Genomic DNA, 27,019 nt, shown 5'->3' on the forward strand with positions numbered 1-27,019 from the left:
AAAGATATAATAGCCATATTAGGAAGCCTATGATATATCTTAAGAAGCTACTCGGTAACGCCTAAACTAATTATGCTAAACACAGTATTGAAGAGGAAAGGCTTCAGTTTTTCACCTAAACAGCTGTACAAATAAGACAAGATGGAAGTCAATAGCTAGGGAGTTCCATATTTTGGGGGCCCTGTTTCTGCTGCTTGCCAACCTAACTGATCTTAATGGTGAGCACTCACAGAGGATCCCTGAGGCAAATCTTAATCAATTGGCAAGATTATATGGCAATGTGACACAGCCATCTCTGCCAGGTGGGCAAAGGATCCACTCATTATGATCATTCTGCTGCTGACAGTGTGCGTTCCCTCTGCTTTGATCTGTCATGGTGCCTTGGGTTATGGGGGTGAGAGGACAGTCTTAGGACAGATACAAAATCGCATTAAGCAAGTGAGCCCTTGCAATAAAATGTTGCAGCATCGACAGCTTCTGTTCAGCGCCCTCCTCCAGCATACCAGACAGTATGACAAGTCTGGTAAAAAAAACCAACAACACCCTGTGCATTTCACTAAAAATAAATGCAAAAGTAGCAGTGAAAGAAAACAATCTAAAGATAATAATAGCATAGAGGTGAGAATACAATTTAACACCTACTGCAGCCAAACAACACTTTCAGTTGCCAAACATTAAAATAAACCAGCTTCTAAACACCATAACATATATGTTGAATGACAGGGAACAATTAATAACACTTTAACAGTCTACTGCAGATGAGCAACACTTTCACTTACCAAATGCAATTATTCTTTCAGCCTTCCCTTCCACCTGGTTCCCGCACCCATCCCCATCCCCCAAAAGAGTCAGTGCTCCATGGCCATTCCACTTTTTCAGTCCCCATCTTGGTGTTCCTGCTCTTGTGCATGGATGATGCCGTTTTGGCTGCCTAATCACAGGCTGAATAACAGTAATAATGAGAATAGTGATTTAACTCCAGGATCATTTTATATATTATATGAAAGGTAGTACAGGAAAGACGAAAGCACTTCTTCACACTGCACATAGTTAACTGTGGAATTCATTCTCACAAGATGTAGTGATGCTTTCTATTAGATGGCTTTGAAACAAGGTTAGATAAATTTCTGGAGGATAAAGCTATGAATGGCTCCTAGCTGTGATGTGATGGATATGTTTTCCCTCCACTTTTGGAGGCTGGATACCAGTTGCTTGGAATCACAAATGGGGAGATTACTTTTGGGATTCCCCTGAGCATTTGAGTGGCTACTGTGAGAACAGGATGCTGAGCAAGATGGGCCTTTGTCCTCATCTAGCAGCCACTTTACGTTCTTACATTCTTGTATCAGTATGGAGAGCACTTCTGCATTCAGGTTCTGCTTGTGATCTTCCCATAGGCCTCTGTTTGACTACTGTGAGAACAGGAGGTTGGGCTAGACCGAACGTTGGCCTGATCCAACAGGATCTGTCTGGTCTTTGACCACAAAGATTGATTAATCCAACAGGATTCTTATGTTCTTAACAGATGTTTTCAGTGTATGCCCCCTTCCCCTTTAATAACTCGATACTGTTGAGATAGTTCTATGTTGGTCAGGGGACAAGGTGCAGCTCAGTGGTAGCGCAGTGGTTCAATCCAGATAGGGCTAGGAATATCCCGTGCCTATAATCCCGGACAGCTATTGCCAGGCAACACCAACACTAGCAAAACCTTAATTTGATTATGTACAAGGCAGCTTCCTATGTTCCTACATTACTTCTACCTCTTACTGTGGTTCATTTGATGTACTGTATGCTTTCACTGATAACCTACAGAGAGGCTTCAACTCTCTCTTCCACTTTCCTCCCTGTGTGTAGGAGGTGGATATCTTCATCTTGCTGTCTTAGATGCATTTCTGCAGTACAATGCTTCACAGCCTCGTATTGTGGGGGTGCTCAGTTTAATTTCATTTTCTTGCATTCCATGCAATAGTCTCTGCGGGAGAAAGGAATCACATTTTTCTGATGAGGTGGTGCACCTAGTTCTTGCAGTTTTGCCACTGTTGCAACAGAAGCCCATCAATTTAAATTTACTACTTTTTGTGCCTGCATGAACCTCCAAATATGGATCAGATCAAACAATAAGAGAAAGCAAGCTTCAGTCGTGGAAGAGAGAGTGTTTCTAAAATACACAGAGAAGCCAATGAGGAAGAGATCTGGTAACCACTATTGGATGAACTGGAGACTCCCTGCCTCCTCTTAAACCAAATGTGCAGGGAATGAGGAGTGGAACAACATAGTTAACAGCCATCATCCACATGTACCGTTTCTATATTCACCTACAGAGAAAAAGCGCAGGGCCTGGGGAAATGAGCAGAATGCGTTGCAAATGGCAGACAGACTGTTGCCAAGATTTGGTGACACAGGCTGGACTGTGTCTATAGGAACAGATCTTCTTTGGCCTTTATTTCATGAATGCCTGGCAGTGTGCTTGTACCCTCTGGCAGTGGATGAGAGCACAGATAAGCATATTCCTTTGGCTGCCTCCTCTTTAGCTGCCACTCCAGCAAAGGAACAACAGGCCAAGATAATCGAAATGCTGTTTAGATGTCATGGGAACTGTCTGACATGGGCCTCGAAGTCAAGGAAAGAGAGGAAATGGGGTGTATAGCTGCTTTATTTTTTATCTTTATTTTTTGCTATTACGTTATGTATTTGTGTTTTTACGTTGTAAACTGCCCTGTGATCTTCAAATGAAGGGTGGCATATAATTTAATTAAATAAATAAAACGAAGGAAGAAACTGAAGAAATGGGGGATGAGGGAAGGAGGACACAAACCAAATCAACTGGGTGGAAAGCTGTGTCTATGAAATGGTTATCGCCAAAGAGAGTGGGTGGCTGGTGCTGATCAAAGTTAGAATTAATACCCATGTGAATGAGAGAGAAAGGATATCTGTTATCTGTTACGTATAAGAGATGAATGAGGAGGCTTGCTCTTTTTTTAGTACCTATTTTCTCCCCCCCCCCCCATCCTTCTACTTTTAGTTCCTCCTGGCCTATTTTGGATTTTCATCCAACAGTAGAGATTAGATTTGTATTTGGACATGTAGCAACTTGTAGCATCAGAGAGAAACTACATAAGGAGCCACCTAGAATATTATGGGCACCATAAACATTAAGTGTTTTGAGGGGGTGATAAAAGGGATGTGTCATCTAGACCTAATAGATAAAGGGAGATGGGCATTTTAAATGTGATGGAACATAGATTAAGTGGTTTAAATAAACATCCCCTGCCATGATGACAAAAGTCTCAGAATACACCAAATGTATGTTTAAACACTTACATCACACTTAGATCCAGTGTGCATCAAGTTTGTTTTTGGTTTACCAATTGTGGTTTGGTTCAGCAAAACAAACTACTACCCTTGGCTTGGATGTAATGCTAATCCAGGGAAGATGTTTTATTACTTGCAGTAGGGGAGAAGTGGATCAGGAGGCATCCACTTATTCACAGTAAACTATTAACTATTGTTTACTATGACATGTATGTGCTGCTACTGAGCACTGTGTCTTTCTACATCAAACAAAAAAGATGAGAGGTAGAATTACAAATAAGATGAGAAAGAGATGCATAGATATACGGCCACAGTTGGACCAGCAGATTTGGAAAAGGTTGTTTTTGTCTCCAGTGAAGTGAAAGTGACAAAGCGAGCACCCTCTCTATGGTTAAGTTAGGACATTGCGCTCTACCATTGTTGTGTGAGATATGTCTGAATTGAATTTTAGTTTTCAGAGACATTTAAGCAGCAGCATTTTGAAGGCTCAGTCACAGTAATCAAATCCAGCTGGCCTCACATAGAAAGGAAGGTCAAAGAAAAAGATGTGTTTTCTAGTGTAGACAGTGTTGACGAAAGACTCAGTGGGATAATTAATCACACTGAGCGTATCTGAAGAGCAGAGCGCAGCATAGAAGTGACATGTTTCCTGTCTAGATACAGCACAATCTAGGTAGCATAGGACAAAGATGAAGGGAGAGGACAAAGGGACAGAGGAATATCAGAAATTTGCATGTACTTGTAAAGCAGCTTTAAGCAATAGCCAGAAGTATTAAATGTTTGACTTGTGGTTTACAGTGGTCCAAATATGATAACTTTGTGGAAATGGGCCGATGTAGGCGTGAGTGTTGCTGATGTCCTGTATGGCCAAGGTTGCTGTCACAAGAAACATAGGAGGCTGATGGAAGAATTGTGCATACAAAAATGAAAGACAAAGAGAATTATGGGAAATGAAGGAAGCATTAAGACTAAGTGGAAAGTGACCAAGAGCCAATTCAGCTGTAACCAGGAGCAAAGTCTCTAAACCAGAAAAGGGTAAAACACAGCTCTGAGGGGTAGGGTGTCTGCTGGTATAGAATAGATATTATAATCCAATCAAACTAAAAATATGGAGAGACTGAGGTGCACTGATGTTGGGGTTATTGAAATCTTTGCCATAATATCAATTTGCAGCAGCAGCGTTGTTGTTGTTGTTGTTGTTTTATACATTTCTCCCCACATGGCAGCAAATCACAGTATAACAAAAATGCATATAAAATACTTGCAAATATAAAAAGAGTTAAAATGCTAGCATTTGAAGGCATTTAGAAAAAAAGCATCCCAATTATTTATATAAAAACAGTTTAAAACAACAGCACAAACATAACATGAGTTAAAATCTAATTCAGGTACCAAATGTTGGTACAGATATTGACTCCTGAAATAGCAGAAGATGAAAATGCTTTTGGTAACATGTGTATTGGTGTGGTAACAAACCATACTATACCAGCTGTGCCAAAGGCAGCTATAAGAGTAACAATGAGTGGCAAGGGATAGGTGGTGCATTTATTTCCTTTAACAACTAAAGAAGCATGCATGGCTTTGCCTTACACTCTTCGGCCATTGTAGTTTTGCCTTTATCAGCAGGTTGCATATCACAGGCCAATCATCTTCAACATTTTTGTTATGAATTAGCACACTGCCAAATTAACATAAAACGGGGATGGAGAACAGGGTCCAGCCTGTAGACGGGCTCCTCAGTTTCTCTCACCCCCATGGGACACTTTGACAGACAGGCAGTCCCGCCCACCCGCCAGTCGCCTGGCATCACCCAGCTGACCCAAATTCAAAGGAAAGAACAGGAAGCTCACAGCCGATGCTTTCTTTTCTTGTTTTGCAGCCTGGCTTGAACTCAAGCCAGGCTGCAAAAGAAGATTCCTGCCAAAAGGGGGCCTGCTGGTCAGCATAAAACTTTAGAAGACATTTGTGCTGATTACATGACTAAAGCCTTGATTCTATAAAGTATTGCTCTCTAGTTTTGTGAAAATATTTCTAGGGGGACTTTTCAAATATATTTCTGAGTTACAACCTTTATGCTACTGGTTCCTCAGAGACTTTTCTTGAGTATGTGGTTATAAAAATTGCCATCTTGTTAAATAACCTTGCAAGTGATTTCTGTTCCAAAAATGTACAATGTTATTTGGAGTACTGAAGTAGACAAATATTCTATATTTGTAGTGGTGAAGAGATCTGCATGAAGGATGCCTTTATTTATGCTGCTGTTGACTGTTACTTAAATGGGTTTTTTTCAGTCCCTAGACTGTGCTTCTCCAAGGTTACCAAGGAAACAATGATGCCATTCAGCAATAAATACTAATTGTACTGTGTTAATAGAACCAGGGCCCACATCAGAACCTGGTATATTGGAACAGGCAGGGTTCACTGGTGCTAGTCAGGCTCAGCACCACGGGACAGCCTGCTGTTCCTACACAGTCACTGACCTCTGTAGCCAGCAGCCTGCTTACCTGTCCAGAGTGACAGCTGGCAGGGATGTGTGTATGTGTGTGTGTGAGAGAGAGAGAACAGGTGCTGACTGGGCCTGCTGATGGCAGGTGCAAAGCCAGCAGCTTCATCATCTTTAATTATGCTGGCCCCACCTCTGCCATAAGAACAGATGATGGGCCCAGTCCAGCATCCTCTTCTCACAATAGTGAACCGGATGCCCATGGGAAACTGCCAAGCAGGATTTGGGTGCAACAGCATGCTCCACACTTGTGCTCCCCAGCAACTTTTATTCAGAGACATGAATTTTTCTAAACCCCCTTCAAAATCAATTTGGTGGCCAGGCTACATCCTTCAACACTGAATCCCACAGTTTAACTATTTGCTTCTTGAAGAAGTATTTCATTATCTCTGTCCTGAACCTCCCAATATTCCTTTTCATCCTGGTGTTCTCTCTATCCACTTTCTCCTGCACCTCTATCTTGTCCTCCCCCCCTCTTTTTTCATGAACTAAAAAGTTCCCAGTGTTTTAACCTTTCCTCATAGGGGAGTCGCTCCAGCCCCTTTTATCATTTTGGAGGACAAAACAAAATCGAAAATTCTTTCTAGTAGCACCTTAGAGACCAACTGAGTTTGTTCCTGGTATGAGCTTTCGTGTGCATGCACACTTCTTCAACATCAAGCTGCCACAAAAATTTCATCAGGGCAGGAGAGGGGAAAGCTCCATTACACTAGCTGAAGTCCTTGTGCAGGCTTCTGCTACTGGAACCAGCTAGCTGAATCTGGCCCACAATGTCAATTGGATTCCCCCCCCCCCTTTTAGCCCATGCTGGTAAGTCATTTATCTTTTTAAAAGATATTGCTAATATTGCTGACTTATTAGCACTATTCCCTTTTCAAAAATATTAGTTCTTAGCCAAGCAACGTAACTAACCATTACTGTTTAGAAATACTTGTGCCCATGTTTGTCTTACGCCTTTTGCATTATCATTTATCCATTCTGCTTAATTGCTCACTTTCTATTTTCTACAAGACACCCCGCCAAGTCCTCGGGGTTCCCTTAGGTTTTTTTTCTTTGTTTTTTAAGTGTTAAGTAATACTGGGTCCATTGCAGATATCAAGTGGGGAACAGACCTCTGTGTACTTGGGGTCTCTTCCTTCCAGTTGGACCTAAGTACTTTACTTGGAGGGAGGGAAATGTTATTCCATGCAACTTGTATTTATCATCTGCAAATTTTCCAAACATAGAATAAAATGATTCTTTGTCAATCTTTGATGCTCAAACTTTGAATATTCAAGCACTGGTGAGATTTCACATGCAGCGAAGTTGAGCGGCGGCGGTAAAGCCTGAAGCAAAATAGCTTCACAACCAGCTTGTATGGGTTCATTGTCACATCAAATGGCACTGACAAGAAAGGGCAAATCTCCAGCAGTAAACAGTTCATTCCATTTCCTTTTTAACAATTTGTTTCAAAGGTAACCAAGAATGCAAGGTAACTGTTTGTACATTGATAGATGAGACATATAAATCAGAGTTTTTCAACCATGAGTCCCCAGATGGTTGTTGGTCTTCAACTCTGTCACCTCCAGAAAGCTTTGCCTACTGGTAAAAACGAAGGTCTCTGAGGAATCAAGGCTGAAGGATATAAATCACCTTATAAAGGAGGTGTGTGGGTGCACATGCATGTATGCATGCATGTGCACACACTATCACTATAAAACCCCCAGAAGCAATTCAATTTCTGTTCAGATAGGATTCTTCAATGCATATGTATAATAGCCATTACCCAGCACTGAATCAGTGACCTAAAAATAAATTTACAGGCCTTAAGAGCCCAAACTATAAAAGCAGTGGCTCATCACAGAAGTCAGTTTTTCTCAGATAAGACTTACTTGGCTATTACTAGAGCTTCAGCAGTCAAAGGCAAAAGCCTTTTCTCCACACATCATTCAGTCTTACTGCCTTCAAAATTTGTCTCAGGTCTTTATTTTCAGAGTAACTCAGAATTAGCTACGTGTTTTTCTTCACAGTAAATGCCTGTATTTTTCACCCCCATTAAACAAGTAGGTTTTATAATTGATGGAGTTTAGTAAATATATCACAGTGGTGCAGAAAAAAATAGTCTGGTGAGGCTGCTACTTGAAAAGATAAATAAAAGGTAAGGTTTATTCATGGCAAACAAAGCCATTCTAAGTCTAGTGGCCCAGATAGAGCCAGCACCTAACACTAGTACATGCTAGCTCATGCTTGGACTAACTTGGAGAAGAAGCAGGAAGGAAGGAAAGCCTGAGATGAAGTGATATATTCTACCAACAAGTAGTTACTTGGAAGGGAAGGAATCAGGGAGTGGCACAGACAGGTTGCCTTTCTGTCTATGCCTCCCCCCCCAAAAAAATCAGGGAACTTATTGCATGTGTTGTTGCTTTACTCCCAGCAATAATATCAAAAACTGACTTCTCAATAATACTTTAATAGGGACAGTCATTTTTATAGGGAAAAAATACTATGTTTTCAGCCTGTAATGTCTTAATTTCTATAATCACCAAGCTGTTGGTAACCGTCAATGTTCTTAAATATTAAAATGGTTGGTGTGGGGGACGTATTTTTCTTTATGTGCACAGTGGTTAAAGGTTTTACTTCCCTTCCCTGAACAGTTTGAAAATGAAATCATTTTAAAATTGGACCACGAAGTGGAAGGCGGCCGTGGAGATGAGCAATATCTGCATTTGTTTGAATCAATGTAAGTACAAAGAAGGGGCAAATCCTTAGTTTTTGGGTAGGATTCAGTCAATGAGCCCCATCAGTGGAATCCCTGCCAAGGACTTCCATTTGTACAAATGGGCTTTCCACTCTTCTTCCCACACACATCCCAAAATTGGTTCAGGGGGAATGTTGTGTGAGAGAACCTCCAGAACAGCACACAGTGGGAAGAGAATGGAGATTGTTCCATCCAGCAAGTTGAAATGCTAGCCCTGACAGAACATTCACTTTAGCACGATGTTGAATGCCTCCCACAATTTTTAAGGTTGTTATATTTTAAAGTTGAACATTTGTTTTAACTATGGTCCATATAGTAACTTATTTATTGTACTTCTCCCCTGCTCTTACATGGGGCTTCCAGTGGTCTCCTAGAATATGGCCACCAGATCCACCTCTGCTTAGCTTCAGTTATGCAGTCACACAGGGTATTGCTTGAAAAATCTCTTTAAATGGGCATTTTTTAAGGTGGGGTGTGTGTGTGTATCTGTATCTGTATCTTAAATAAACATAGGTCTGTAACTCAATTGTGCCCCCAGGGAACCTGTGCTCTGTCATGCAAATATATATACAGGCAGGAAGTGAAAAATGCTTGCTTCAGGCATAAAACATTCCCATTCAAATTTAGTATGCCTCAAAACACAAACTTCTCCAGAGTTGGTAGACACGATTCAGAAGCAAAACAGAAAGTACATCGTAAAATTGGAACATGTTAGGATGTGGTATTGGAGCTAAGCCACTGGGTTTGTTGTTGTTAGAGCGAATATGTTCAATCTAGCATCAACCACCATAGAGTCTACGCTTGCCTTGCAGATGGCTGACTTGTAGCAGCATGTATGTTGGGGTGGAGCAGCCTTCCTGACTCCAGTGTCATTGCTGCTTACCTGGACAAGACTGGGGCAGTGCAACAGCAAGATCAGGGCATGTGGGTGCACCTGTGGGAGTACCCGATTGGTCTCACTGGGACACCTACATGGCCCTGACCTTACCACCACTCTGCCCCACACCAAGCCAAGCAAGCAGCAGTAATGGATCCACATTACTGTGGATACTACCCCACATACTTCTGTGGCTGACATACTGCCATGCAAATCTGCTGTAGGGAAGTGTCCATAATATATAAACAATTTGTTTTTGCAAAGGTACTTTGCATCCAGATGCTGATTGATCCCCTTTGTTGTTGTTGTTTAGTCAAGTCCAACTCTTTGTGACCCCATGGACCAGAGCATGCCAGGCACTCCTGTCTTCCACTGCCTCTCGCAGTTTGGTCAGATTCATGTTGGTAGCTTCAAGAACACTGTCCAACCACCTCGTCCTCTGTCATCCCCTTCTCCTTGTGCCCCCCATCTTTCCCAACATCAGGGTCTTTTCCAGGGAGTCTTCTCTTCTCATGAGGTGGCCAAAGTATTGGAACCTCAGCTTCAGGGTCTGTTCTTCCAGTGAGCACTCTGGCCTGATTTCCTTAAGATGGATAGGTTTGATCTTCTTGCAGTCCATGGGACTCTCAAGAGTCTCCTCCAGCACCATAATTCAAAAGCATCAATTCTTCGGCGATCAGCCTTCTTTATGGTCCAGCTCTCACTTCCATACATCACTACTGGGAAAACCATAGCTTTAACTGTACGGACCTTTGTCGGCAAGGTGATGTCTCTGATTTTTAAGATGCTGTCTAGGTTTGTCATTGCTTTTCTCCCAAGAAGCAGGCGTCTTTTAATTTTGTGACTGCTGTCACCATCTGCAGTGATCATGGAACCCAAGAAAGTAAAATATCTCACCGCCTCCATTTATTCCCCTTCTATTTGCCAGGAGGTGATGGGACCAGTGGCCATGTTCTTAGTTTTTTTATGTTGAGCTTCAGACCATATTTTGTGCTCTCCTCTTTCACCCTCATTAAAAGGTTCTTTAATTCCTCCTCACCTTCTGCCATCAAGGTTGTATCATCAGCATATCTGAGGTTGTTGATATTTCTTCCGGCAATCTTAATTCCGGTTTGGGATTCATCTAGTCCAACCTTTCGCATGATGAATTCTGCATATAAGTTAAATAAGCAGGAAGACAATATACAGCCTTGTTGTACTCCTTTCCCAATTTTGAACCAATCAGTTGTTCCATATCCAGTTCTAACTGTAGCTTCTTGTCCCACATAGAGATTTCTCAGGAGACAGATGAGGTGATCAGGCACTCCCATTTCTTTAAGAACTTGCCATAGTTTGTTGTGGTCAACATAGTCAAAGGCTTTTGTGTAGTCAATGAAGCAGAAGTAGATGTTTTTCTGGAACTCTCTAGCTTTCTCCACAATCCAGGGCATGTTTGCAATTTGGTGTCTGGTTCCTCTTCTCCTTCGAAATCTAGCTTGCACTTCTGGGAGTTCTCGGTCCACATACTGCTTAAGCCTGCCTTGTAGAATTTTAAGCATAACCTTGCTAGCATGTGAAATGAGTGCAATTGTGCAGTAGTTGGAGCATTCTTTGGCACTGCCCTTCTTTGGGATTGGGATATAGACTGATCTTCTCCAATCCTCTGGCCACTGCTGAGTTTTCCAAACTTGCTGGCATATTGAGTGTAGCACCTTAACAGCATCATCTTTTAAAATTTTAAATAGTTCAGCTATAATATCATCACTTCCACTGGATTGATCTCATTTAAATAAGTTTAAATAGTGATACGTAGGGGAACATTGGCTAACATTTTTACACTTTTTGAGACATTACAGAAATTAAATTGGCTTGGTCATTGGACAGTATCATGTTTAATAAATGCAATCCTTCCCTCCTTTTCTTAATATGTGTGGATGGGTTCTGTTTCTAGAATGGAACTGAAGTGTAAGAGCAAACATATAGTAGTGGCTTTATTACCTCAACTTGTCACCCACCATAATTCTGGCCATACTAGGAAATGGATAATAACTTCTCTTTTTCTCCAAGGTAAAGATATATTCTTATTATCTAAGGGAGCTGTTGATCTCAAAGGCACAGTTTCAGCACAGAAACGACATATTATGAACTGCATCATCTCTTGATTTTGCCTTCTTTGTTGCTGTGTCCTACAACTTTCTGCTTTACAAAATAATACTTAATTATCATGCTTAACTCTGAACATGCTCTTTGACAGTTGAACTGTGAATCAATTTATCAAAGAGCAGCCTAAGAATCAGAAAAGAATTAATACATATGCAACTCGAGGTCTGTGCACAGAGGTCACAGAAGAAGTGTGGACAATCATGTTGAAATGTGCAAATCTCTTCTTTCCTGAAGGGCAGAACCATTCCCTGCACTTACATTAGATTTATTACAAACTTTCAGGTAAAATAAGTTTTTTAAGGGAAAAATAAGTTTAAGCAGAATACCTCAAGAATCAGAAGACAAACATCCCTGTCAGTGGTCCTTTTCGGAGGCAGAAATTTCAGGAAAGAGGTTAAATACGTCTGTGGAAATATATCAGCTAGGAATGTATAAAATGATGATGATCTGCACTTTCAAAATTATAGAGATTCCTGGAGAATGCCACAGAAAGCATTGCAGTATTTCACCCTGACACTTCTCAGTGCTGCTCAATTGAATTGTTACATGAGATGACAGAATCTAATGAAATTCACCTTGTTATAGATTCCCATCTATATTATTTCTGCCAGATTGGGAATAGCCAGAGTGAATAATTGGGGATATGACTCCTATTTTGTTCTGGAGTATCCCAGAAACATTGTGCCACCTGAAGTCAAGGCTTCACATGCTGTGGATAATAAGTTGTTTGTTTGTAAAAGCAGTGAGATGGAACATCTATTTATTTAATTTGCTTTGGCTCATATTCTGTTGCTTGATGCTTGTATTTTGCCCTTTTCCAGGAGGCAGGACAGGAAACGTGCTAGACAGGAATAGAGCTACTCTGTCCTGAAGTAATGGTTTAAGATGGTCTGGTGTATACAGAACACATTCCTCCTCATAACTCTCAAAATTAAAATGTGGAGAATTGCATTTCTGAAAATACTTGCATGTCAAAAACTCCCTCCTGCAAAACCTATTTAAGACCAATATGGGAAGAATATGTCATACCATGAATTGTGTCCTGGAGGTCAGAAGTTATTCAACTGAGATACTAGTGAAGATGGAAACAATAGAAATTAAGCCAAATGCTGTTTTAAATATAATAGATTGCACTACACAGTAATACTGCAATCAAATAACCTTAGGAAAAAAGAATGTGCCACTGGGTCACTTCAGAACACAGGCTGAGGATAGTACAAGGCATGTTCCTCCATGTCAAATATGCCCTTTGTATAAGAATGCAAAGCACTGCACGTACCGTGGTGTTTTAGTGAAAAGATGCTGCTATAGTCCACTGTCCCTGGTGTGCTAGATTGCAGAGAGCAAGGAAAAATATGTTTACACCTCTCTGGAACTTTTCTCAAGGAGAAGAAAACTCAATATGCTTAGGAGGGAGAAATCAATTTAAATTGAGCCAAAAGGGTAATTAGGATTTGACCACAGTTGTTTTTCACTGTCACCATGGAACGAGTTTGAATCTGCAGCCGTGTCATTTAAGAGTGGTCTTGGAATTCTAAAGCCTCTGACAGCATGGCCACTGGTGAGGGATGTTGGGAACCGTAGTCCAACAACATCTGAAGGACCACAGGTTTCCCACCTTTGCCTTTGATGGAAGAGCAAGGTGCAAATGAACTAAGAAAGGAAGCATAAATAAATTCCCAGTGTACAAAGTAACTCCTCTCATTCCTTATGGAAAGCCCACATATTAGGATGAAAGTTAGATTATTCTTTGGAGGTAACATTAAATACGTATTAAAACATAACGCCATGATATCTAATGAAAATGCAAGACTGCATTTTCTAAAGAATGCCAATGAATTACAAAATATATTTGCATATGTAAAATATACTAGTGCATTACAACACAGCTTTGCATTTAAATGAACATTGCTAATGAAGCCCAGGGAAATCAAGAACTGTACATACTGCAGCAAAGCAACAATTCAAGACATGCAGGATAATTGCGTTTTAAGACGGTGGAGAATGAAACTGAGCATTTGCTAACTCCGTGTCATTATTTTCCAGTGCAGTGTCCCTCATAATTTCCATAATTTATCAGATTTAAAATCCTTAATGGACTTGGTTAGTTGCTGCTGCAGTCACTTAAAAGCTAGATCAGAATGTAGGAAGACAGGATGCTTTAACAGGATGTGACTATAATGGTGCAAAAAGAAACATCACCAGCCTCTCACTTTGTCAGAGCCCATGAATCCCCTGTCTCACATTAAAGCAAAGCCAGAAGACATGAAGAAAATACATTGAGGCAGCACTGTAGTGTCACACATTCAATGACTCAAGACTGAAAATTACCTTGCTGTACAGAAGTGGCTATCCTATCTTTCCAGTGCATTTTCTCATTGAAATGGTAGTGAAAAGGCAGGATAGGACTGGCAGGATGGGCAAAACACCCCCATGAGATTTCCTCCAAATGTTCATATTAAATTCATTTGTAACTGCCGCAGACCCTATGCACACCTGATCAAGGACAGCAAGTACTTTTGTGAACTGGAAGTACTTATGCACAGAGGATTACAACAATTTGTATGACCATGGCATAACTGACTGCTGCCGCCATGAGTTCACTGCAGTGTATGCATGTACTTCTAGTTCACACAGTATTTCTAGCACATAATCACAGACGTGCACAAGTTGGGTTACATGGCAGTACTTGACCAGCTCTGCCATGCCTGAAAAACAGTCTGTCACTATTTTGCTGGAGGGATTTAAGTGCATACTGGAATGTTGGGTTTGTGCAGTTGAAGTGGCTCTGTCTGTCATGCTAGTGCAACAAATCCACTTTAAATACCACTACTACTACAACTAATAATAATAATAAATTTTATTTGTATCCCGCCCTCCCCGGCCAAAGCCAGGCTTAGGGCAGCTAATATCATATAAATAAGACCTATGAGCAGTTCTTAAAAGAAGAAATGGCCCTTTTGCAGTTTGAAAGTGACAGGGAAATGCATAGAGAAAGTGTGGAATGAACAAATCACTAATGGGAAGATGTATAAACACCTGCAAGCAAATCCAGATGGTTGCAGGGCATTCAAACAAATCAGAATGAATGATCAATAAAGACCAAATGTAATCTATCTTTTGCTTAAGCTTTGTGCAAGGTTTGCCTATTGGGTAGCAAGGGGCCAAATGCAAGAAGTAGGGAAGTAGGGAAAAATAGCCATCAGGTTGGGCTATGGAGGTGGTGTGAGCACACATTTCCCAGATGGGCAAACCTAAAAACTGTTGATTTTTTTTATTTCTGGGCTTTTAACTTAAACCAGCAGCCAGAAGCTTTACTTTGGAAGAATATGGCAGACCTGCAAAACCCATTCTGGTAGCAATGTACACGTGTGTGTAGAAAGTGGGGTTCTGGACAACAGTGCCTAGAGTATCATTTTTATAGAGGTATAATCCCAGACTTGCAGTCAAATGATTTTATTCATTGCTCCCCTCTCTCCCCATCTCCCCTCCCTTCTTATTTCCAAGAGGAACATCCACCAGTGTGTCTTCTCCAACATGCTGGTTCTCATACCGTCTTCTTTATTTTCAGTCTCACCGAGTGTTCCTCAAGTTATGCCAAGATTGCCAAGGCAGTTGAAACGTTTGTAAGCCTAGTCAAAGGCCTTTTGGAGAAGCTGTTGGATTACCGTGCTGTGATGAATGATGAAAGCAAGAACAACCGCATGAGCTGCACTGTGAATTTGTTGGTATGTAGTGTTTTGAAGGGCTGCTTGAGGACGTTCTTCAGATAGTAAATCAAAAAATCCATACACTAGCATGGTGGGGAAATGTTTTGAAGTTGTGAGCAATCTACAAAATCTGCAAATGCTTGATCTGTTTTGAAGGTGACTCATAGTAATGACTGAAGGGAGTAAACATAGAAAGGAAATGGAAGCTATACTGTGTCCTCATATTATCATAGACCTGGAAGGGAAAAAAATAAGTTATCAAGTCTAAATTTTATAATGTTAGTTAGAAACTTCTATCCAAATAGTCTTAAGAGAACACTCCATGCATTCCCAAAAAATAAAATTGGGCTGCTAACTAACGGAGCAGCAAGCCAATATGCTCAACAACAACAACATTTATATAGTACCTTTGGGGTACTATATTAGATCAGTAATTCTTACAGTAGCCCAGTAAGGTAGGCTGATACAATTCTCCTTATCCTGTTGATGGGACACTAAGGCTTAGAGGGTAGAATCATACCTAGTGTACTCATGCTTGAGGTAAAACTTGAATGAACCAGGTACTTTCTGATTCACAGCTTATCTACACTACTACTCTCTTGCTGCTGTATACTTCATAGAAAACAATGTATGGTTCTAGATCATAGAAATCATAGAATTGTAGAGCTGGAAGGGACCCTGAGGATAATCTAGTACAGCCCCCCGCAATGCAGGAATATGCAGCTGCCCCATACAGGGATCGAACTTGCAACCTTGGCATTATTAGCACCACAATCTAAACAACTGAGCAATCATAATGCTCAGCACTGTAACTAAGTCACACCTTACAGAGAAAAGCAACACTTGCCCTACCTGCAAGGGTACTGGCCATTCTGAGCTGCCTAACTTATCCCCCCTGTTTTCTGTCATCAAATGTATGTCACAGTTTGTGTATTTGATCGAAAATAGTCCCTTTGGCTACCTATGAAAAACTGTCAGTGCCAGCAAGAACATATACATTAGAATTCATGTTATATCACCTGAGCAAATAGAAGGCCTGATTCTTACTTTTCTCAAGCAAAAACTTTTCATCAACAATTGCTGTCATGGACTCAAAAGATTTTCACCCTAATGATTTCAAAATATCATTTCATTGAGAATAAGCAGAACTGCTGTGGGAAAATATATTATGATCCTAGATTGGGACAGTACATTACCTATTATTAATTGTATGAATTCTGGTTTCAATCAGAGGCAGTGCATAAGTAATGCATATTCATGTTAGTACTAATTAAAGCCTTGAACTTTTAGTGATGAAATATGACATAAAGACAAAGTGATTCCCTGAATGAAACTAACCATGATTTCTGTGTGCAAAGGAGATCAGATTTCATTCATTTTCCTTCCCTAGAATTTCTACAAAGAGATTAACCGTGAAGAAATGTATATAAGGTATGGTGATTGTTCAGCTGGTTTTGTTGTTATTGGAGATACCGCTATTGCTTTTCCTCACATAATCTACAGGAAGTTATATGGAATTGTGGTACATAACTGATAGCACTCCATTCCCCTCGACTGTGCAATGTCTAAGGCTCATCCAGTCCTGTATAAATTTTGCCTGAGCCTTCTGCAACTAAGCCATGCCATACATATAACTGTAATTCCCCACCTCACACTGGTATTTGCATTAGACAAAAATCTGTAAATAAAGACCAGCTCTTTGGGGTGTGCTGCTGCTGGTGTCTTGCACATGGAGCACTACATTTGGAATTAGATCGGAAGTCAAAGATATCTTTGCAGAAACAGCTTTTTTATACGATGTATATTGTAAATATGTGTGTGATGATGATAAATAGGCACATTAGATTTGTAAAGCCATTAAATTGCATCTGTAAATCCATAGGCAACAGTCAGCATTTTAAACCCTGCTAGAAACCCTTCATCGCTCCCTATTTTCAACTCATAGGCAAACTTAGGATTTTATAAAGCAGGCCAACAAGCATCTTTCAAACTAGTATATTAGGACAGGCAGTTTGTCAAGATGGATCATACCTGCAATGTGAACTTGGAGATGTGCAGTGCATGCGGTTTACCTGTGCTTTCAGTTCTGATGTTCATTTTCTTTCTCTTGGAACAATAAAAATACAATGCAAGAACTGTTTTCCCCCTGCCCCACAAAAAATAACCCTTCTTTTAAATATGCACTCCTTTTAAAATTTTGAATTCAACATGTTACACCAGTTTCTTCATGAAACTTGCCTGTCTTCTTATGAGGGCATGTTGCTTCTTCCCTTATATGAATATAAAGATATGGATATTTAGCAAGCCTTTTGTGTCTCCATGAATTTGGAGAATGTCAACTGCAACTGACAGAAGATATATGTAGCTCCTTTCGTGGACTACAAGAAACATCAGCACCAACTCAGGTTTTAGGCCTGTTTTCAGTATACATAGAAGCAAAGTGGTAAAAGGAGGAAAATTAATGATGTGAGGCTCTCTCATTTCTCTTTTTTTGTAATACAGCAAAAGTCAATGGGAGTGGTCTTCAAAGCTCTCATTATGATCTCATTTGTATGTTGGCTTTCGTGCCTTCACATTGTCAAGCTTTGCTTCATAATGATGGCAGTCAGAAATATAACATTTGATCCAGCCAGAAATTAAGCATTTTTAAAGTTCTATTAGTCTGAACTCAGTTTTAATACATTAATGCATTATAAGTCCCAGATTTGAATGTTGGCAGTCCTGCTCATCTTGCCACCTCTTCATTAACTTTTCCTTTGTTCTGTCTCACTCACTCGCTTCATCCACTAACAGGTACTTGTATAAACTTCGGGATCTTCATTTAGACTGCGAGAACTACACTGAAGCAGCCTATACTCTTCTGCTGCATGCTTCACTTCTGAAAGTATGTTATGTTATGAATTTCAATTAGTCTACGCTGGCTGGGACTAACATTTGATACGTTTCATGGGGCCTACAAATAGGGGACTATCAAGACAACTGTAAACCATTGGCCCTTTTCCATTAGCACCCTAGCAAAGTTTGAAATGGAAGAGCACTGAAACCCATTTAAATCCCATGCTCTTCCATCTTTCTTATACTGTATGATAATAATAATAATAATATTTGTTTATACCCCGCCCATCTGGCTGGATTAATGTCTCACATTGAACTTAACTGATTTATAGAAAAGACTCTACGACCCAGAAGTAGAGACAATGCACATACTTTTGTATCCGAAAATATTTAATAAAAATTATATATATATAAAGTTCTCCATAGGAGATACAACACTTTTTCAACCAAGATATAAATGTACGTGTAAATTTGCCCATCAGAAACAACATGCATATCATTGTTGTTGTTTTACACTGAAATGTACACACTGAGTGACTGGACAAGGACTGGGCCCCTTCCTATGTGCATTTTAAAGAGACAAGTAATAATAATAAACCCATGTTCAGTGCATGTACAGTGGATGCTCGGGTTGTGAATGTGATCCGTGTAGGAGGCACGTTTGCAACCCGCAGCACCACGTCTGCGCATGCGCGGGTTGCAATTCGGCACTTCTGCTCATGCGCGAGCGCCAAAACCCGGAAGTAACCTGTTCCGGTACTTCCGGGTTCGGCATGGTGCGCAACTCGAAAACGCGCAACCCAAAGCATCTGTAACCTGAGGTATGACTGTATTTTGTACTTGACTATTGTACCTGGTTTGTCAGAACAAGACTGCTTTGTTTGTATCACTCCAGCTCCTAAATTATAGACAAATGGCGATTATGTATTATTATTATTTTTCTTCTTCTCCTCCTCCTCCTCCTCAGTGGTGTGATGAACAGTGCACTCCCCAAGTCATGCAAACAGAATTTCAGAGTTCGCAAAGTCATCGGCACCTGAAAGAACACTTGTATGAGATGATAATAGAATACTTTGACAAGGGGAAGGTATTATTATTATTATTATTATTATTATTATTATTATTATTTTCTTCTGAGGAGCTTTAGACAATGGCTTTTAAGTTTGTTGCACAATATAAAGCTCACCAGTTGTTTTTTAAATAGTCTGATGGGCTAATATATGTAGCCACTTGTAAACATTCTTTCCATTTTGCATACATCATGAAGTATATTGCTTTTAGTCTTAATGGTGGTACAAACATAGTGTTTGTGCATAGATTTATTTTTTTACAAGTGTATGCAAGTTTCCATTAGCAAGGTGTTGCTATGATTGAGGCAACACATAGATTATGTATTGAGATCAAGCCAACACGTTAAGGTCTACGTGACACTAATAAAGCCATCTAGGCTTTGATCTATCATATTTTGAGGTCAATAGTAAAGCAGTTTTTATCTGTAAGGAGCAGACGTTTCCATTGAAATCACTGGAGAACTTAAAGGTTTTCTTTCAGAAGGTGTATTTATCTCCTAGGAAGGCACTAGGCTGTAGTAAATTCTATCCTGTGCAGCTGACATCTTCCATTTAGCCGTGGCAGTAGTTCAAAAGGTCTTGGTATTTGGTGATAGCATTGTGAAAGTTTGTTCTCCAGAACATTTACTTTTTGTCATGGCAACATGAAATGTGGCACAGATGTGGAGAAGGCCAGTGCATGTACCTAAACAGGTCACTATTATACAGTGGAGGAAAAGTTGAGATTTGTAGGTGTTATCTGGATAACATCTTGTGTCCTCGTCTTAAAAAGAGGATTTTAATATAACGACATGTTTGCACAAATGTGAACTTCATCTAATTTAGCGTAGACTTGGTTTACTGCATAAGTTTGTACTGACACAGCAAGAACCTAGGGAAGTCTTCCAACAATAATAAAATAATAAATTTTGAGATTTGCATGTATGAAATGTCACATGTTAAGATTAACACTGGCCTGTTTTCATCAGAAGGTGTGTATAGTTGTTTGATACTCCTGACGGTGCCCCAAAAATCATACATATTCTCTTAGAAATAAATGAGCTATGTGTTGATTTCTAGCTTTATATTTTTGTGCATCTTAGCAAGCAGGTATGTATAACTTAAAAGAGAGATGGGTATAAAGTAGGCTAGATTGATTTAGGTGCCCTTTATGGCACTTAAATATAATACAATTGGAAAGGTAACACACAAGCCTTTAAAAATACTGGCTCAAAGCAAATGCCTCTGGTAGCAGAAGTGACATTCTTCTGGTATTTAAAGATAAAAGCTGCCCTACTTGTGCTCTTCTTTTAATGAATCATGCACCTTTCTTTTAATAATTTTACACATTTATTTTTGCACATTAATCTTTTGTGTTTCAGATACATTTGCCTCTAATACTTTATTTTAGACATATCCTTAATTAGTGGCATTTTAGATATATATATTATTTTGTTTATAAAAATGTATTCCACTTAATGTAATAAAAATCTCTAAGCAGTTCAATATTCAATAGAATTTTGTAAGGACTAGATGAAAACAAAATGTGATTGTACCACAAAAAGCTGAGCAGCGTGCAGATCTTTCAACACTGGTGTAATATGTGGAAAACTGGATGCCCCACTAAGCACCACAACAGCTGTATTTTGCATGAGCTGCAGCTTCTGAACCAAGTGGATTACAGTAGCCTGAGTTTACCAGTGTATGAATCACTATGACAAGACTATTCTTGTCCACAGAAGTCCAAAGTTGGTGTACCAGCTAAAGTTGGTAATGTGTACTCCAAGCCACTGAGATCACCTGGGGCTCTTGTGAGAGCAGCACCCCTAACTATGCCCCTCTTCCTTCAGAGAAAGTGCAACCCTATTATGATCAACACATTTCCCAGATCTGAAAACCATCCAACCTTATTAGCACTAACTGAACCCGTGACTTCATGCTGGCACCATTTTAGGATATGCATGAACTCATTTCAGATTTCACAAAGAAATCAAGCTAGGCAGAATCATACTGGTGACACCTTGTCCAAATCTCCTAATGATCACTAAGAGCAGCTTCATATAGATATGAAATAGCATTGTGGACAAACAGCACAGTCACCCAGTATTACTCTCTGGAAGCATCACTAAGATCACCATACTTTGTGATGACTGAAAGCATTATTTATCTTTGTGATCTTGTGATTATGCTTCTGAATGTCCTGTTGTGTTGCAGATGTGGGAAGAAGCAATATCCTTGTGCAAAGAGCTGGCAGAACAATATGAAATGGAAATTTTTGATTATGAACTTCTCAGCCAGAACCTGGTAGGATTTCCACTCTCCAAAAATATCCAGTTACTTGTAATTTCGTATTTCTTTTTAAAACCTTTATGTAAATCCGATGGCCAGGATTAATCGGGTTGATTCATACATGCATGTACACTGCTGAATTACTCAATGTTCAAAGACTTGCAGTTTAATATGTGATGTCAAGTGAACTAAAAGTGCTGTCTGTGGTATTTGATTCATCCTTGCTGTTCCATAAATGCAAATCCTGAAGTGTGTTTTGCATTTGCTGAGTGATGAAAGTGCATGTGTAAACTTACTTAGGTGGTGTTTGACAATCTGTATTAAACTGCTTAATAAAAGTAAAACCAGAACACTTATAAAAAATGATATTTGCTTTCTTTTCTTACTTAAGTTGATTGGAGAGAGGAGTGGGCCTGTTATGACATTCTGTAAGTTGTAGCAGGGTAGCTATGATGTAGCCAGGAAATCTTCATCAAGCTGGAAGGTGCATGAAATTCTTTCTGGTCAAGTGTCCTCTACATCTTCAGATTTTATTCGCTTCAGGCATCAGTGTCTTCTCTCTTCTAGCATTTTTTAAGTAATTTGCTGGGTGCGGTGAATAGTTGTTTTTCTTTTCATAGTAATATGAAAATGTACTAATATACAAATGCTTAAGGGGGCTATGTAAAGCATAATTGCATACTTAATGAAAGTGATGTTAACCAGTTTCTTTTTACTGTGATGCTAAAGGAACCTATCCATGTCTTTACTTTCAGAAACAGCAAGCAAAGTTCTATGAAAATATTATGAAAATTCTGAGGCCTAAACCAGACTACTTTGCTGTTGGATATTACGGCCAAGGGTTCCCCACCTTTCTAAGGGTAAATGCATCTGCTTTGTGTACTTTATCTTTAATAACTCTTTGTACATAGCCCTAAGGAACACCAATATTCTGCCAGTGAAAATGGAGTTATTTACTGCAGGAGAAATTTATCTTCATTTGACTCTGCAATGCACAGGATTTCTCTTGCAGCCATCTGAAGTGTCATTTGTAACAATAGTGAGTGTCACATTTTCAGAAAGAAATGTGATTTATTGCGTTCTGTTCTTTTTCCTGCTGCTTTCAAGGTTAGAAGAGGCTTATAGTGGTGATAAGGGAATGTTCTGGATTTTTACAAGACAATCATAATTAAGGAATGGTTTATAGCTGGAACACTTCCTAATGAACAATAATAACAGCAATACAAATAGCCCAGAGAATGAAACAGGAAATCTAATGACTATTACATCTAGTGCACTTCCATTTATATTTGTAATTTGTATAGGTGAAATCTCATAAAACAGTTGTGCCTTTACTACAGTTTTTATGATTCCTGTTGCTGTTAATAGCTTAAACTTTCAAATGCTGCTAATCCACAAAGACAATTTCCGCTTTCTCACCCTTCAAAAACTGATTAGCAATGCAGCCATAGCCTGAGATACACTGAAGAATACTAGATGTCCCTACCCAGCCTATCAACCTACAGGAGAATTGTGTGAGTAAGGAGCAGTAGTCCATAATAAATGGACTTTTTGCTTCTTTAAAGAATGGCAAGGCTCTATTCACCTTCTTAAATTGGCCCTCACATATAATGTGTTGCGAATGATGGCCTTGAAATATTGCTGGTGTTAAGAAGACAGTGTTGCATATGCAGCCTGCATTCACTAGTGCTAAGAGGAAAAGAGTAAGTAATGTTCTAATGCATGGCAATATTATCTACAGGTTTGTAGACTCAAAAGTCATCTAAGCTTTTCTTGCAGAACAAAGTGTTCATCTATCGTGGCAAAGAATATGAGCGGAGGGAAGATTTTCAAGCGCAGCTGATCAGCCACTTTCCAAATGCTGAAAAAATGACTACTACTGCACCCCCTGGAGAGAACATCAAAAACTCCACAGGCCAATGTATCCTTAATCTATAATTATTAATAAAGGGGAAAGAGATGCCTAGCGTTAGATGGAAGTCTAGAGAGAGCAATACCGAAATTCTCAGTGTTTTAGGTATGCTTTTTGAAGATAAACTCATAAAGTGTTTTACATATACATTGGAAATATATGGACTATACAAATATACATCACACTTTCCAAGAAGCTATGCTTGGTTGTGGCTCTATGAGCACTCAGTAACTGGCACAGTTTACTACTCTACTTAATCTGTAATGCTATATTTATTTTAGGTTTTCTGAAGCATTTAATGAACTCTCTTGTAGGCTACGACCTGCCTGTAAAAAACAAACATGAGTATCCTTGCTTTTGTAAGTATGCATCTATTGGGTTCAGCAGCTCTTTTCCAGTTGGCCACAGTGATCCTCACCTTTCTTTTTAATTATGTATTTATTTTTTAGAAAATGTTTGAGTTAACCAACATCACTTGAGAGACAGTTCCAGATACTTGTGTTTATCTATAGTTATAATTCATAGCAAAGCAAACTATGGGAAGGGAGGCAGGAGAAAATATATTTTCATGAGAGGATAGGAGAGGAGGAAGCAAATTGCATATTCTAAAATTGAAATAGGGTCTTTCTCCCTAAAGATAAATCTGCCATTTGTGCTAAGTGCTAAGTGCATATCAGAATCCTTAATGAAACACAATGTGGGATGCATTCATTTCTCACTTCTTTATATTATACCGGATTGCATAGTTCAATGCTGTAGACAAAAAATTATGTTTAAGAGTTGAAAGTGCTATAATAACACTATTATTTTCCTCAGTGTACATACACTTTTCAAATCTACTACAGAACCTTGCAAAACGAAGTTGCCTTATGGGGACTTAGACAGTTGGTCCATCTAACTCAACATTGTCAACTGTGGTTGGCAAAGGTATTCCTGATCTTTAAACTCCAGGATGGGTAACTTCTGGCCCTCAAGTTGTTGGACTCCAACTCCCATCATTTCTCATCATTAGCCATGCTGGCTGAGGCTGATGGGAGTTGGAGCCCAATAGCATCTAGAGGATTGATTGTGCTCAATCCCTGCTTTAACTGGAGATGCTGGGGACCTCTGCTACTGAACTATGAACCTTCATTTGAACATAATTACTAGAGGTGAGCATAGGCTACATAGATGCCACAAAAAATGATGTCTTTTACATACAACTTTAATACGCTGAAAAATTACTGTCCATCTCCAGCCTAAGAGGGAAGGGATGTTGACAGGATGATAAACAGTTGTGGTTTAAAGGCATACATGGAACAGCTGTCATATCACAGTTGTGCTTTGTGCAGGCAGACTTTACATAGAGAATGGTGTATGTCATGTCAATACTGTGTCCACTACTGCAAAATGCATCAATGAAACTACTTAAAATATTTTTGCACATAGTTCTTGTTAGCAGTATATCCTGTTCTATGAATATGTCACAGAAATAATACATTTTTTGACCACAGTGGCACACCTAAGTCCATAAAGTGTTTAAGGATCATTCACAAAGTCAGAGAGCGGCTTGTTTCTTCATTAGACCACCATCACCCTCAGGTACAAAGCTGTATACTGACAATGCAAGTTTTAGCACCACAGTAATTCCTTTTTGTTTATTTTTAAACCTCTGCCACAATGGCACTCTTAACTCCAACAATGGTTGGTAAAATAAGATATAAAACATTTAAAACAAAAAGTGCCATAAAACAGCTGCCATTGAGTCTATCACTTGGAGGAAAATCAAAAGCGTCATTGGGACACATCAGGAAGTATCTGAATGGCCTCATAGAAATGCCTATCTGAATGCCCTGAACAAGAGGTAGAGCAAAGCATCACCCTCCCATTGAAGGAGCAGGGATGGGTAACCTAGCACCCTCTACAGGTTGTTGAACTATAAATCCCATCATCCCTAACCTTTGGCCAACATCTGGAGGGCCACAAGTTCCCCAACCCTGGTTCAGAGCTTTCTTAATGCTAATGCTAAAATAATAATCATCATCATCATTTTATTTTTATATATGCCGCCTATCTGACTGGGTTCTCCCAGCCACTCTGGACGGCTTCCAACAAACTAAAACACAATACACTCACTTTAACTATTTTCTCAGCACATTGCAACATTGATTGCATTATTTGTATTCTTTTGAAGTGAAAGGTTGTGGTGATTTTATTTCTAAGCATGACACTGTTTATTCAATAGGGTGGTATTTTTGGATCATGATTTGTCAAGACCATGTTCATGCTGTAAGGAGGGCTTAGAAAGCTTTAAAAGCCTTAAGCCAGTCTTTTATAGGAATGTTTTATAACAGCTTGTCAAAATATCATGTGTCTCCATTTCTCAGGCCCAACACTCAAGCTAAAAGCACTTAAGAACCAAGCTCTTTTTGTTTTCCATTCACCCTTCACCTTTCCTTTCTTCTGGCTTCCTACTCTGGGAAAGGAAACTGTCAACACACACACACAATCACTTTTTTAAAAAGAGACATTTCCTACCTGTAGGGCGGAATTTTGAAGCACAATTTTAGTAACCAAACAAATGTTCCTTATTTGATTTCTATATTATGCTGCAGTGCTTTCCACTCAAAGATGTAAGATGTAGGAATGTATGAAGCTTCCTTTTTAGTCATTCATAAAGTGACTGAATGGTGGGACACTTGCAAGCAGTCTTGGATGAAACTGATTATCTTGACTCATTTCAGTCCTGGTTCAGATCCTGCTATGAACCTTGGTCTCCCTGATGGATAAATTTAAGATAAGGATAAAGAGACAGTTAAGCAGAGTGTGACCTTGATGTTTTTATTTGGTGTCTCTGTGGTTTTTGATACTACTGAGCCGCTCAGAGTGGCTGGGGCAACCTAGTCAGATGGGCAGGGTACAAATAAAATTGTTGTTGTCATCATCATCTTCGTGAACCGAGTCACAGCACTGTTTTAAAATGCTTTTGATTGTATCTCCGAGTTCAGTTTCAAGTAATAACACTAGGTGATTATTTGTGGGCCCATGTTACTTTTGCTGTGCAATACCACAGGGTGCCATCTTGTCCTCAGTGCTGTTTAACAGCTATATGAAGTCATTGAGAGTAGTCATTATGAGATCTGGGTGAGATGCCACCTCTTTTTCTCTGTAACATCTGATTCAGGGGAGACCATGCAAGACCTGGACCAGTGCCTGTACTTAGTGGTGGAATAGAATGAGTACCAATAAATTGAGTCTGACCCTGGCAAAACAGAGGACCTAGTCTGGATAATTGATTAATTACTTGGGGTCATACGCCCTTTGAAAGACTTCTGATTCTATCTTTGTCACCAGAGACCCCAGAGACCTTACCAACTTCAACTAGTAAGGCATCTACAGCCAGGACAGCCTAACCACTGTTCCTTGAGGTTGGGCCACAAGCTGAATTTAGTGCAAAATGCAGAGGCTGAACTGTTCACTAGGGCAGGCTACCACCACCATGTTATGCTACTGCTGAAAGAAACTCACTGGTTGCCAATTAGCTACCAAGCTAAGTTGAAAGTGTTGGTTAAATCGCTTTAAGCAGGACTTGTTGGCTCAATATATTTTGGACACCTTGAAAGTCATGTAATATTTTTGAACCTAAATTTTAATTAATGTCTTCTTTGGCAACT

The 27,019-nt window shown here is 39.6% G+C and overlaps 1 protein-coding gene across 1 annotated transcript in view; it reads left to right on the forward strand.

Moving 5' to 3' along the window:
* The window catches only part of DOCK2 (dedicator of cytokinesis 2), a 257,870-nt gene that overhangs the window by 197,869 nt on the left and 32,982 nt on the right, over positions 1–27,019 (forward strand). The window contains exons 34-41 of the mRNA XM_033139853.1: positions 8,449–8,534; positions 15,143–15,299; positions 16,672–16,712; positions 18,075–18,165; positions 19,084–19,203; positions 21,380–21,469; positions 22,210–22,314; positions 23,234–23,375. Coding sequence (XP_032995744.1) covers positions 8,449–8,534; positions 15,143–15,299; positions 16,672–16,712; positions 18,075–18,165; positions 19,084–19,203; positions 21,380–21,469; positions 22,210–22,314; positions 23,234–23,375 — 832 coding nt within the window. The remainder of the gene's footprint in view (positions 1–8,448; positions 8,535–15,142; positions 15,300–16,671; positions 16,713–18,074; positions 18,166–19,083; positions 19,204–21,379; positions 21,470–22,209; positions 22,315–23,233; positions 23,376–27,019) is intronic.

Source organism: Lacerta agilis, chromosome 2 (genome assembly GCF_009819535.1).
Source record: "Lacerta agilis isolate rLacAgi1 chromosome 2, rLacAgi1.pri, whole genome shotgun sequence".
NCBI lineage: Eukaryota > Metazoa > Chordata > Lepidosauria > Squamata > Lacertidae > Lacerta > Lacerta agilis.